A 12,691-nucleotide genomic window follows, 5' to 3' on the forward strand; every position below is an offset into this window, starting at 1 on the left:
ACTGAGGCTAGAATTTAGGGTCTCATACTTGCTAGACAAGTGCTTTATCACCTGAGCAATGCACCAGGCCTTTTTACTTTTCACTTATTTAACAGACTTTTACACTAACTTTTTCTGGGCTGGCCTTGAATGACTTTTTTTCCTATCTGTTCTTTCCAAGTAGCACAGATCAGGGTAAGTAGCACCACAATGGAGTTAAGAAATAACAAGTTTCACTAACTTTTGTTATGCCTGATCTCAGTTCTCCTGTGTCTGCCTCCTGAGTAGTTTGGAACAGACATTTGCCACCACACTGGGCTCATATACACACCACACACCCAGGTAGTTTTAGTCAATATGTTTGGTGTGCTCTGTTTTAGCTGTGGCCCATTTTAAATCACGCATGGGATTTTCCACTTTGGGCATCATACGGTTTCTCAAGAAAATTTAATTTTAATGAATTTCATATTTTCAGTTTAGGGACATTCAATCTGTTTCAACTTTTATGCAAGTATAAATTTTATTCTATAAAAATTCCTTTATACTCTTACTTTGATTATTTTTAAGGCGTAAGCCTTTATCTCTAAATCCCAACTCTGCATTTGTAAGTAGAGTAGGATCAAGATGCTTATAATTTTAGAAGAATTGGGTACTTGATTTTTGTAGTCATATTTGGTTCTCAATGTGGAAAAATTATCCTTTAAGTTTGATAGAAGTCTGGAAAGTAAGAATTATGTGCGCATCAGCATCTTACTGGAAAAGCAAAGGAAGAATATAGTTCAATGACAGGACCGTCCTCATAGTAAAGTCTTTAACACTGGCAATAAGATACATTCTATTTAGTATCTCAAATTTCAGACACAGTTATGTATTTTCTAAAGAAACCACTTCAAGCACTAAAATTTATTCAGCATAGAAGAAAGGAAACCAAAGTAGAGTGTATTTAGAGAGGCCCCAGGGAGCCCAGCACAGAGGTGGTTTTTGTTTTTTTTTTTCCTCTTCTTAGACCTTTGTCTATTGGATTGTGTGTCTCTCCCATACCTGCAATATTACTTCTCATCATAGTGCATACCAAGACTGATGGAATTATGATGCTCTGTCCACCTTCTATGCTCAAGGGTTCTGCTGGCTTTCTTCTATAAGTACAAATCAAAGAGGGAGTTAACAAATTACTCTCAGAGTCAGTGTTTCCAAGCTGGAGCATAGTTTAACGTTGGGCAATGTCTTGTTGGAGTAGCAAAGGACTCAGATTCTCAGGTTAAGAAAACAAATCAGATGGTGGATCACCGAATGGTAATTGAAACTGAATAGAAGGACTTCATTCAGGTTTTGATAAAGATAGGAAAGATGAAGCAGGAGAGTCTGTGAATACAAATCTTTACTCGTAAATTCTGACATCAGAGACTACTATGCTTTACTCATGTTTATAGCCACAACTTCAAATAAGATGTCTAAATACAAAAAGGGTTTAATAATTGGCTGCCAAATAAGACAGACAGAAATGGAAGGCTCTTATGGTTTGAATAGATTTTGTCTTCAATTGCGTGGATTTGGTTTTTTTTCCCCACAGAAGTACCATTTTATTTTTAGTTAGTCAGATACAAATACTTTTTCTCATGTCTTCTCCCTTCACTTTTTTTTTTTTTTTTTTTTTTTTTTGCCAGTCCTGGGCTTGAGCTCAGGGCCTGAGCACTGTCCTTGGACTTTCTCAAGGCTACAGCTCTACCACTTGAGCCTCAGCACCACTTCCGGCTTTTTTCTATGTATGTGGTACTGAGGAATCGAACCCGGGTCTTCGTGCATGCTAGGCAAGCACTCTACCACTAGGCCAAACTCCCGGCCCTTCACTTTTTTTTTTTTTGTCAGTCATGGGGATTGAACTCTGGGCCTGGGTGCTGTTCCTGAGCTCTATAGCTCAAGATTAGCACTCTAGCACTTGTGCCACAGTGCTGCTTTCGGTTTTCTGGTAGTTAACTGAAGATAAAAGTCTAACGGCTGTCTTTGAACCGGGATCTTCAGATCTCAGCCTCCTGAGTAGCTAGGATGACAGGTGTGAGCCACCAGTATCCAGCTCCCTTAACTTTTAAACAAGTTTATAGTTTTTCCTTTGGCAACTTAAGAATAAATAAGTCTTTTCAGTCATAAAGGCAAATTTAAAACTAAACTAAATACCTAAATAGTCTAAACTAACCTTTACTTTCATGTAGTGTATCTTTTATTTTTCTTAGTTTTGTTTGGTAATTATTAACTTTCCTCATTTCACACATCATTTTCACAGCATCTCTTGCTTCATCTTCCATATCTTCATTAAAGCCTGAAGTCTTTCTTTTTGGTACAAAGTATATTCATGTTATAATAAGAACAGTTAAGTCAAAGTTTCTAACTTTTTTGAATGACTGAGTTGGAAGGTTACAATTTTGGACTAATCAGATCATCATATATGGGTTTAGCAAAATTCCACTTCAGTAGTTGAAAAGGTTTTGAGCTTCGTTTATTTACATTTACAAATTTGTATTTCTTTTTTCTGTGGCTGCCTCTCAATCTGCAGATCACTTTAAAGAGATTTTCAGGGGTATTGCTTAATGGTAGAGCATGAGATTGGCATGAGCAAGTTCCTGGGTTCAGTCCCAGCACATGCACAAAAACACCCCTTCTAATGGTGAGTTTCTTATTTCTTTTTTAGGACCTTATTCAATGGTACAACTGTTTTTAATCTTCCATGCCAGGCTGGGAGTGCCTCTGTAATGTACACCTATGTTTTTGCAAGGATTTAAGATATACTTCTGAGTATTACGCATTAATTTTATCTCTTTTCCTCCTAGCTAGATTATGATCTCCTAAAGGACAGAGACTTCATCTTTGTAAACCAATAAATGTTTACTGTTTTTTTCCAGTCTAATTGAATGTTGACTTGTATTCATTCAAAAGTCATTCTTTTGAATGACTATCTGGGTAGCCTCAATTTCATGCTCCCTGTGTCACATCCTTTGAAATATTTGGAAACATGGTACACAGAGAAATGTTTCTAAATCTTTCTACAAATGACCCTAAATCTTTTATTTAGACATCAAGAATGCCAACACTGAATTGTTAATGAGAATAAGAGAAACAAAGACTTTAGCCTGTTCCACACCATCCAATATTTAAAGAAAACCATGAACTAATGTGAATGCCAGGTCAACAACACTTTAGAATGTAGGTTTCCTACATTGATTTAAAATCAGATTCAAATCTGGTGAGTCTGAACACAGATAGAAACACAGTGAAACAGAAGTAAAAGTAAGAAGATGGGTGAGAAGTTGAGTTTTCCTGTTAGGATTCAGAAGATGGACCCCTTTCTTGCAATCAGTCAGTCAGTCAAATGACTTCAGGTGGATTATGTATGACTCAGTTATACTGTTCAGTTTATCTAGTTAATACTGAGCACTTCACAAATGCATGCAGTATTATCAAGGTCTAATGAATAATAATTTCTTTCTTAAAACTTTATCTAAATTACATTTGTCTTTATTCAGCTTGACTTGGAACATCAGTATTTAAAATTATTATGTAGGCTAACTACAAGAGACTATTAAGATAAAACATTTTACATTTAAATACATTCTGTTGCTTAAATTCTAGTATATGCTTATATTTCTTTTTTTCTGATTTGAATTTAGCTTTACCTTTAAAGAACTGCAGTCCTCAGATGTTTCACTATAAAGTAAAAGGCTAAAAATTGGCAGCAAAGCAGAAACACTCCACATCCTAAAAAAATGAAGAGCTAATGTCTATTAGTCCATAAATATATGCTATAGATTAATAATTTTGAGCTGTTGTTTTAAAGTACTGTGTTTTGCTTTTCTGCTGGTTTTTTTTTGGGGGGGGTTGTGGGGCTTGAACTCTGGGTCTAGGTGCTGACCCTCAGCTCTTCAGCTCAAGGCATGCACTCTTCCTCTTGAGCCACAGCTCCACTTCCAGTTTTCTTGTGGTTAATTGGAGTTAAGAGTCTCGTGGGCTTTTGTGCCCAGGCTGGCTTTGAACAGCTATGCTCAGATCTCAGCCTCCTGAGTAGCTAGGATTACAGATTGAGCCATTGGCGCTTGGCAAAGTACTGTTTTTATATTGAAATATTTTAATACTTAAAGAATAGCTATTATAATTATTAATAATTAAAGTAATAGTATAATCAACATAGTAGTAGTAACAATTATTAGTAATCAGTTATCATTAGGTTGATAAATTTAGTTGACAAAATTGAATATCTGTGATGTTTATTTAAAAATTAGATTAGTATGCTGACTTTTTACTTAATTTAAATAACTGAAAACTCTGTTTCTTTTGTTTAAACACAAAGCATACATGCTCGCTCTTCCTTCCTTCCTTCCTTCCTTCCTTCCTTTCTTCCTTCCTTCCTTCCTTCCTTCCTTCCTCCCTTCCTTTTTTTTCTTTCTTTCCTAATCTCAGACTTGAACTCCTGGTCTGGGCACTGTCCATGGACTCTTTGGGCTCAGTGCTAGTGCTCTACAACTTAAGCCATAGCATCTTCTGTTTTGTTTTGTTTCTCTTGAGTTTCTTGGCGATAAGGGTCTCAAAGACTTTTCTTCCCAGATTAACTTTGAACCGTGATACTCAGATCTCAGGCTCCTAAGTAGCTAGAATTGCAGACATGAGCCACGGGTGCCTGGTCACACATATTTTTAATAGCATAATTTTGTTCATTGAAATATTCCTTTACTATGTGACATTGTTGATTTAAAGAATGTGTCATTTGTTAGGTAGGTTTTCATTCATAATTTTGTAATTGAGCTACTTGTTTATGCTCTTTATAATCTTACACAAGTTTACAAATTTGTGTAGGGTCCATGATAAGAATGACCACATTTTGAGAGATTCACTACCATTACAACTAAGTTAAATGATCTGACCTATTAAAAAGACAAAGTAATTAAATCATTACCACTTTTCCCTTCAATAATCACAGTTAAAGAGTTTTACTATGGTCCAACATCAGACAGAATTAAGCTTTTATGAGTAAATATTACTAATGGTTTGCCTAATCTGTTCCTAAGTAGAAATCCTAGTTAATCATCTTGTCAAGAATAACCATGTAATAACATCAACTTTTGAATGTAATATAATTATAAGTCTCCTGCCTACAACATTTTATAGACAAGATATTAGACTTATAAAATGAAATAAAGTTTGGGTAGCATTAACACTAAGGCAGTTAGAATAAGGTAATTAAAACAATCATTTTCAGTTGATAATAGAAACCCAAATATTATCATGTTTTTTGTAGCTTTGAGAATGTTCTTCCAGTTAAGGACATTACTCATTTAATGTTTATTAGATACACACATTTAAAACCAGTATTGTGGTACAAAGAGTAGAAAATTTAGATAGATAAACAAAAGCTGAGCATTGAAGGAAAAGAAAATGTCCTTTAACCAGAAGCAACATGGAACACAGGATAAATGAGATGGATATATTTTGCTACAAAAGGTAGTACCCAAGAGATACAGTAAAAATGCAAACTTCTCCAGCTTCTTAAAAAAAGGAAAGATCCTTGCTAATGTCATTTTATTGTTCTAAGGATAATTCCTTGTTTTCTATGATACAATCTTTTATTGTGTCAGTTTTCCTTTCTCTTCTAAAACTGCACTTATTTATGCTATTAGTTTAGAACAGTGTTATATGAGAAATATGAGTCTTGTAATTTTAAACTTTTCAATTAGCCATTTTTAAAAAGTAAAAAGAAGCCACGTCAAAAATATCTTGAATCCAATAGGCCTAAAATTTCCTTTCAATATATGATGAATATAAGAACTATTAAAACATTTTTTCACCAATTATTTCTGGATTAGGTCTTCAAAATCTGGTAGGCACATCTCAGATTTGAGAAGCTCAAAGTATTTAGAAGCCATGCATGACTAGTGGATACTGAGACAACACAGGTCTAGAGAGGACTTTTCCTCAAAGTCTTGATGGTTTATATATTTTTCTTCTCTTGTTTATATATTACTTGATCAGTCACATGACAGCATGAAAGTGAGCTTGTTTTGTTTTTCTCCTAGTACTGGCTGGCATTTGAGAGATGAACCTTGTTTGCTAGGCAGATGCTGTACCTCTTGTGGTCACTTCCAGCTCCTTTTGCTCTGTTTATTTTTGAGCAGAATCTTGCTTTCTGCCCAGGCCAGCCCAGACCAGCATTACCCTAGTTATATTTCCCGTGGCAGCTAGGATGACAGATATGTGCCACTTGCCCAAGAATATTGGTTGAGATGAGGTCTTACAAACTTTTTACTCCAGCTGGCCTTGAATCATGACCCTTGTGACATCTGCCTCCTGAGTAGGTAGGACTAACGGTGTGAGTCACCAGCATCTGGTTTAGTTTGTTGATTCCAAAAGACTCAACCAAAAGAACAACTCTCAGAGGCCAACACATTCTAAATTTGGTTCAACTATTTCTATTTTGTTCACTTCATTCAATCCACTATAGATGGATTCATGAGTATATTTAGATAAATTGCTCCAGAATTTGTAGGATACACCATATCCATTCTATAGTTCAAAATGCTGGAATAAATGACTATTTTACAACTACAGTCTACTGAGTGAACAATTCTTTTTTGTTTTTCTTGTTTTTTGTTTTGTTTTGTTTTTGCCAGTCCTGGCTTGGGCTCAGGGCCTGAGCACTGTCCTTGGACTTTCTGAAGTCTAGAGCTCTACCACTTGAGCCTCAGCACCACTTCGGGCTTTTTTCTATGTATGTGGTACTGAGGAATCAAACCTGGGTCTTCGTGCATGCTAGGCAAGCACTCTACCACTAGGCCAAACTCCCAGCCCCACCCATGACTACTGAGTGAACAATTCTTAAACAAGGCAAGGTAATAAAATTTATTGTGCATTTTATCTATTAGGATTATCCCAACGGCATTATTGGGAAAGTAGCAATTGACTCCAGATATTTGTGGAGTCCATGCCATGCAGCTGGCATGGACATAACAGTGATGAAGATGAGCTGATGTGTTCAGTAGTATGTATATTACTCTATGCCACAGGAACTTTATAGGAAACACTGCGACAAACATGTTAAATCAATGGTACATTCACGCAGGATGAGTAAGAATGTGGTATGGTACACAGAATAGATGCTGTGGTTGTCATGGAAGTACTCACTTTTTCAGATCATTCTGCATCGTTTTGGCTTGTGCACGCCACTGGTGCATAGCAGGGAAGAAGCCAGTTGTGTATAGTAGAAAATGTATATCAACTCATAAAATCACATTTGATTGAGAGATAATTATGTCACCACTGTCATGTAATTCAGTTACATTATCAACACAAAAGGTGCATTCAATTTTATGAATCAGTTCTGTTTGGTGATTCATAAACTGGCCAGCATACACTAAGTTTATGAGACATCCAAAAAAAACATCACATAATATTCATGCAGTGAAACTGTAGTTAATATTGCATAAACAGTTAATGCAACAACAGACAGGGATTAAAGAAGGAACTTGGTACACACAAATGTTCTGAATGGCAATAATTCATTTCTTTTCTAAAAAATAAAAAGTAGACATTTTGCATTAGATTTTATAACTAAATTTAGGTTATGCTGGTAATTTTGTTTAGAAAGGATTATTTAAAAGTACAGCATGGTCTCATCCATGGAGGAACTGGGATCAACTGAATAAGGAATATTTTAGTTACAGAATTCACAAAGATCTGCTTCTGATAGGAAAGAGATCGGTGTAAAACTGTACATACTGTATGTACAAAGGATTCAGAACCTAGTAAATATGAAGTAAATTTTTTTCAACTGCTATTATGTGTCTCTAAGAAAAGGCAGTCCCTCATTATGGATCAAAAGTACCTACCATAAAATGTATCCCAAATTCCTGGGAATTTCTAATATATCTTTCAAAAATTATTCAATTTTGATGTCATATGTTATTATTTTTATTATTTACAAACACAGAATTTAAAATAAAGCAAAATCACACATGTTGTCAGCAGCTGGAGATGAGATCTGATGATAGGCTGAAAATAGTTGCTTTCATTTAGCTTCTGATAAAAATGTATTTCATGAGGACTGGAAGTGGACACTGTTTGTATTCTAGACATTTGCATTTAATTGGAACTGAATCACTGCATTTACTTTTGCATTATGGACATAAAATGAAATTTTTAAAATAACAATCTAAATCATAAGATAAATGCAAGGAAAATAGTTTTCAAATAAAGAATTTAGATTCTGCTGAGTGGTGATGAGTTGATTATACATATTTATGTAGACCTTACAGGGTGTTTCAAGAGTCCCTGAGGACAAGAAGGACCCACTGTCTCAGAGTGTGTTCGCATAACAATGCAAAACTTTTCTATACTTGTTAGACTACATGCTGAAAATGGCCCTCATGTGCTTTTAACAGACATGGTATTTTTGTTGTCAAGATCATGAAGGATGAGAAGACTCAGAAATGCCATTTTCTGCATGGGAACTCAGGGACTTTGGGCACATTCCTGTAAATTAGTTACCCACATAAATATGTATAGACAAATAAGTAGTATGCATAGTCACAACAAAATATATTTAACATTTAAGAAAATTCAGTCAACTGGTAAACTGACATATGTATATAATATAACTGTATTTATTCATAGGAATTTGGTTTTTTGATTGTTATTCAAATGTTCCATTAACTTATTTCTTTCCCAAAGTTAACAAGACTCCTTTTAAAGAAGCAATACATTTATTTGCAATACATTTTCTTTTTTAAAAGCTAGAGCTGTGTAATGAAAATTAATAACCATAAATAACTACATATATATTTTTATTTTTCTTTGTTAGCAATTTTGGTTTTCATTTATATTTGTACAGTTGCTTCATGGAAACTGTCTTGAAAAAAAATTGACTCAGGAGTTAATGTTTTTCTCCTCTAGTTAATGATCACATTGTCTGATATATTAACATATGTCAGCTTCCTACAGGAACCCTAAGGGTCTGCCCACCTGTGATGTCATAGTAAGGAGGGGCTTTTCTTCAGCAGACTCCTCCCTCGGTATCTCCTTCATCACCATGGCAACAGCCTTATCTGCCGCCCTAGAGCCTTTGCCCTATAACAGTGAAATCAACAATGACTTGTATCAGGAGAAATCTTTAACTTATTATTTATTACAAGATATTCTAATGTTTCAAGAGCAATCCAACATAAATGAAGAGGCAGGCTGCTGCAATTGGATCTTGAGGCTTTGGGCTGAGGAGAAAAGACACAAAATCTGAAAAAAGACTGTGAACTTTTAGCTACTTTTTCACCTTCACAGCTAACATATTTAATTTTAACGTAGTCTTTTATATGTAAAATATATGTAAAGGCACTTAACATGACACACACATTTTTTGAGTATTGATTTTAACATAATGAGCTGCCTATTATGTTCATTTATAAATATACAATCCCTAGATATTTTGAATGGCAGGTGTTTTGGACAAGATTAGGATTGGGATCTGTCTCCTACATAAGACTTCTGCTGGGTGGTCTCTGGAGTCTGTCATTTTAAAGAGAATTGACCTTAAAAAGTATTAAAACTCATAAAATCTTGAAAATTCCTCAATGACTTGACATACCCAGAATTCACTACAGCTTCCTTTGTGGAGGTTGTGTGACTTTGCTGAAATTTCTTTTTCTTTCATTTTCAATGGTTTCTTTTTTTTTTGAGGCCAAGAAATTTTTAGTAGAATTTTAGAAATGTCTTTTAACTGAAGAATTCTATAAATTCCAAAGTAAAAGATTCTAATTGAGGCACTGATCTTTCTATCTCTCTCTCATTTTCTGCATGGTTTATACAAGCAAAATTTTTAATGATAAAAGGGAATGCTGATTTATGTCATTTGAGTTTACCAGATTAGAAAAACAGCCACCAGTGGTTCATGTATGTGATCCTAGCGACTCAAGAGGCTGACAGCTCAGGATCACAGTTCAAAGTCAGGAAAGCAGGAAACTCTGGGAGACTTTTCTCCAGTTAACCACGAAAAGCCAGAAGTGGAGCTGTGACTTAAGTGTTAGAGCACTAGTCTTGAGCACAAAAGCTCAGAGACAGTGCCCAAGTCCAGAGTTCAAACTCCAGGACAGGCACATACACATACAACCCTCACTCTTCTCCCTCAAAAAACTCCTTCCCAGCCCAGTTAGAAATATTTGATACTATATAAAAATAAAAAAATGTTTAAGTATCTAATAAAGAAAAACTTCTACTTTCCTAGGTCTTTGAGCAGAACCTCCTGGAAGTTTTATACTGGTGGAACATATCACTATCTGTGTTGCAAATTTATTTAAAATACAAATGCAGCTAACAGAGATATCATAAGGGGGAAAATGGACCTATGTTTTGCTTGAAAAGGGAATTAAAAGCTAAGGGTACTATTAATGCCAGAACTTAATAAATTTGGTTCATTTCTAAGCAATGCAAAGGTTAAAATTGTATTATCTTGGGTATGAATTCAGAAAGTAGGTTCATTCTAGGGAATAAAATGGTTTTCTTAAGCATTGACTTTCTAAAAGGTAGCCAATAACTTTCACTTAAGGAAAACAAAGAGAAAGCTTTTATATAGTTAGCTGAGTTTAAAATATGTAACTTGTTTACAATGCTGAAAGTTTGTCATCTTGATTTGGTGTGAAAACTAGCCCTATTGAATGATAATGTGTTAGTTTCAATATGCAACAACAAAATTCTGAAATTTTACTTAACAGATGTAATGGTGTGTTCTGAGAAGATTATTAGACCAAAAGTCCTCAGAATAACTAACTTCTCGAAGAAGAAAGGGAAATTTAATAGTTCATTGCCTAACAAGGCAGACAGCATAATAATTGCAGGTTTCTTCTTTATTGAGGCAATGTAAACTTCCTAAAATAGACATACATACTATTCTGAATTCTAGGGAAAGATGTATTATGGCATTATTAAATTGTTTAACACTCTTCCATACAAAAATTAGTTGCTTGAAACATTATATGCTAGTAGCTTATTACACCTTTATAAGCTTCACTCATTTACAGGCTAAAGATGGCTTATAAAAAGTTCTCTTGCAAGTTTATTTTATTTTCAGAAGAGCAAAATCATTGGTGAAGAAGTCTTTTCATGCTCCAAGAAGTTCTAGTAATATAACAATAAACGAAGTGGCATGCTTATATTTAAATTCTTACGATATTTAAAAGAAGAAATCTAAGTCATAATATAAAAACTAATGATTCAAACTTGTCTTGGGCTCAGAAAAAAAAGTCAATTGATAAGCATCTCAAAAAATTTCAGATCAAAAATTCAATGTATTATTTGTTTGAAATGCTACCAATCCGTAAACTACATAGGTTATTTTTACATGTGCAACTATAAGAGCTAGAATTAGCAACGGACATGCCATCTCACTAAAACAAAAACAAAAAACAAAACAGAAATTAGTCCTTTCATGCTGAACTCTAGAACAAAGCAGTGGTCAGCTAGAAAGGATGGACAATTCACATGCGGTGCTTTTTACTTCTTGCAGAAAAACCCACCAAAGCCAGGGTCAGGTCACTTTTTTGAAGACAGTGCCACTTTTTCTTCAAGGTTACACCTACTACCTGAAAAGAGTCATGACACCGTGTTAGTGCCTGCTAGCAATGCTTTGCTTTACAGTCTTTTGGCTTTTGAGATAAAACCCAGTTTCTCAATGTTTTACAAACATGGTTCAGTCTGAAAACAGAAAGGGAAGGTTTCCCACAATGACATCTCCGTGGCTCCAGATACAGCATCCAAGCACTGACAAGTTCAGTGAATAAATCATATATCAAAACAAGATTTTCCCTCAGCTCCTAGAACACCTCTGTACCTGGTATGATAAAATTAAGTTGTGTTATTTCTGACTTCTCCATTTATCTTGTGGGATAATGCTTGTAGAATTCAGAATATGGCTGATAATTTATATAACACCAGTAAACTTGGCTTGCCAGCAACTCTGCAGGACTAATGATTCAGATTTCTTTTTTTTCATGGAGGTCAATGGCTTAACACATTCAAATATAAATATATATATATATACATTAACACATTCAAATTTCTCTCTATATATAAGTATAATCATTCAGTCTTCAAGTTCAGTTTTCTAAATGAAATTTCACCAAAGTGTCAATAATACTGATCACTTCTAATTATGTGAAATAACATGAAGACAATTCAATATAAACTATATTCTGAAAATACTCATAAGTAGTTTATATACTTTAGATTTTGCGAACATTATTTCCTGTGACATTTGTATTAAGAACAGGCAAGAGTAGTGAGACTTCAGAAGTTGATTATTACTTTATAACATCAACTGATAATTATTTAATCATATTTCCTTTTAAATTACATGTGGAAAATCATTTTTCTCAATTTTCTAGTGGAATGGAGATATTACTTTTCAGCCAAAAATAGCTTATCAACATAAAGAGAAACTTTTCCTTTGCTTGTTGCTTTACTGTGGAAATTTTTTGGTATTTATTATTAATTTCAACACCAATGAAATATATAAAATGGTAACCTTTCTTCCTTCTTTCCTCATTCCTGCCTCACTACCCTCCCTACCCCCCCACCCTTTCTTTCTTGGTAGGCTAGTGCTCTACCACTTGAGCCGCAGTGCCACTTTGGGTTTTCTGGTGGTTAACTAGAGATAGTCTCACAATTTTTTTGCCTGGGCTGGCTTTGAACC

General features: G+C 34.6%; 1 protein-coding gene across 4 annotated transcripts in view; it reads right to left on the reverse strand.

Annotated features, from left to right (window-relative positions):
- Positions 1-12,691, reverse strand: part of Pex5l (peroxisomal biogenesis factor 5 like) — a 169,895-nt gene that overhangs the window by 80,888 nt on the left and 76,316 nt on the right. For 2 of the 4 annotated variants that reach the window (XM_090342486.1, XM_090342484.1), the window contains exon 3: positions 8,977-9,081. The exons of the other annotated variants lie outside the window; for them this stretch is intronic. In XM_090342486.1, coding sequence (XP_090198612.1) covers positions 8,977-9,081 — 105 coding nt within the window. The remainder of the gene's footprint in view (positions 1-8,976; positions 9,082-12,691) is intronic. 4 annotated transcript variants of the gene reach the window in all.

Source organism: Megascapheus bottae, chromosome 1 (genome assembly GCF_031878675.1).
Source record: "Megascapheus bottae isolate mThoBot1 chromosome 1, mThoBot2.hap1, whole genome shotgun sequence".
Taxonomy (NCBI): domain Eukaryota; kingdom Metazoa; phylum Chordata; class Mammalia; order Rodentia; family Geomyidae; genus Megascapheus; species Megascapheus bottae.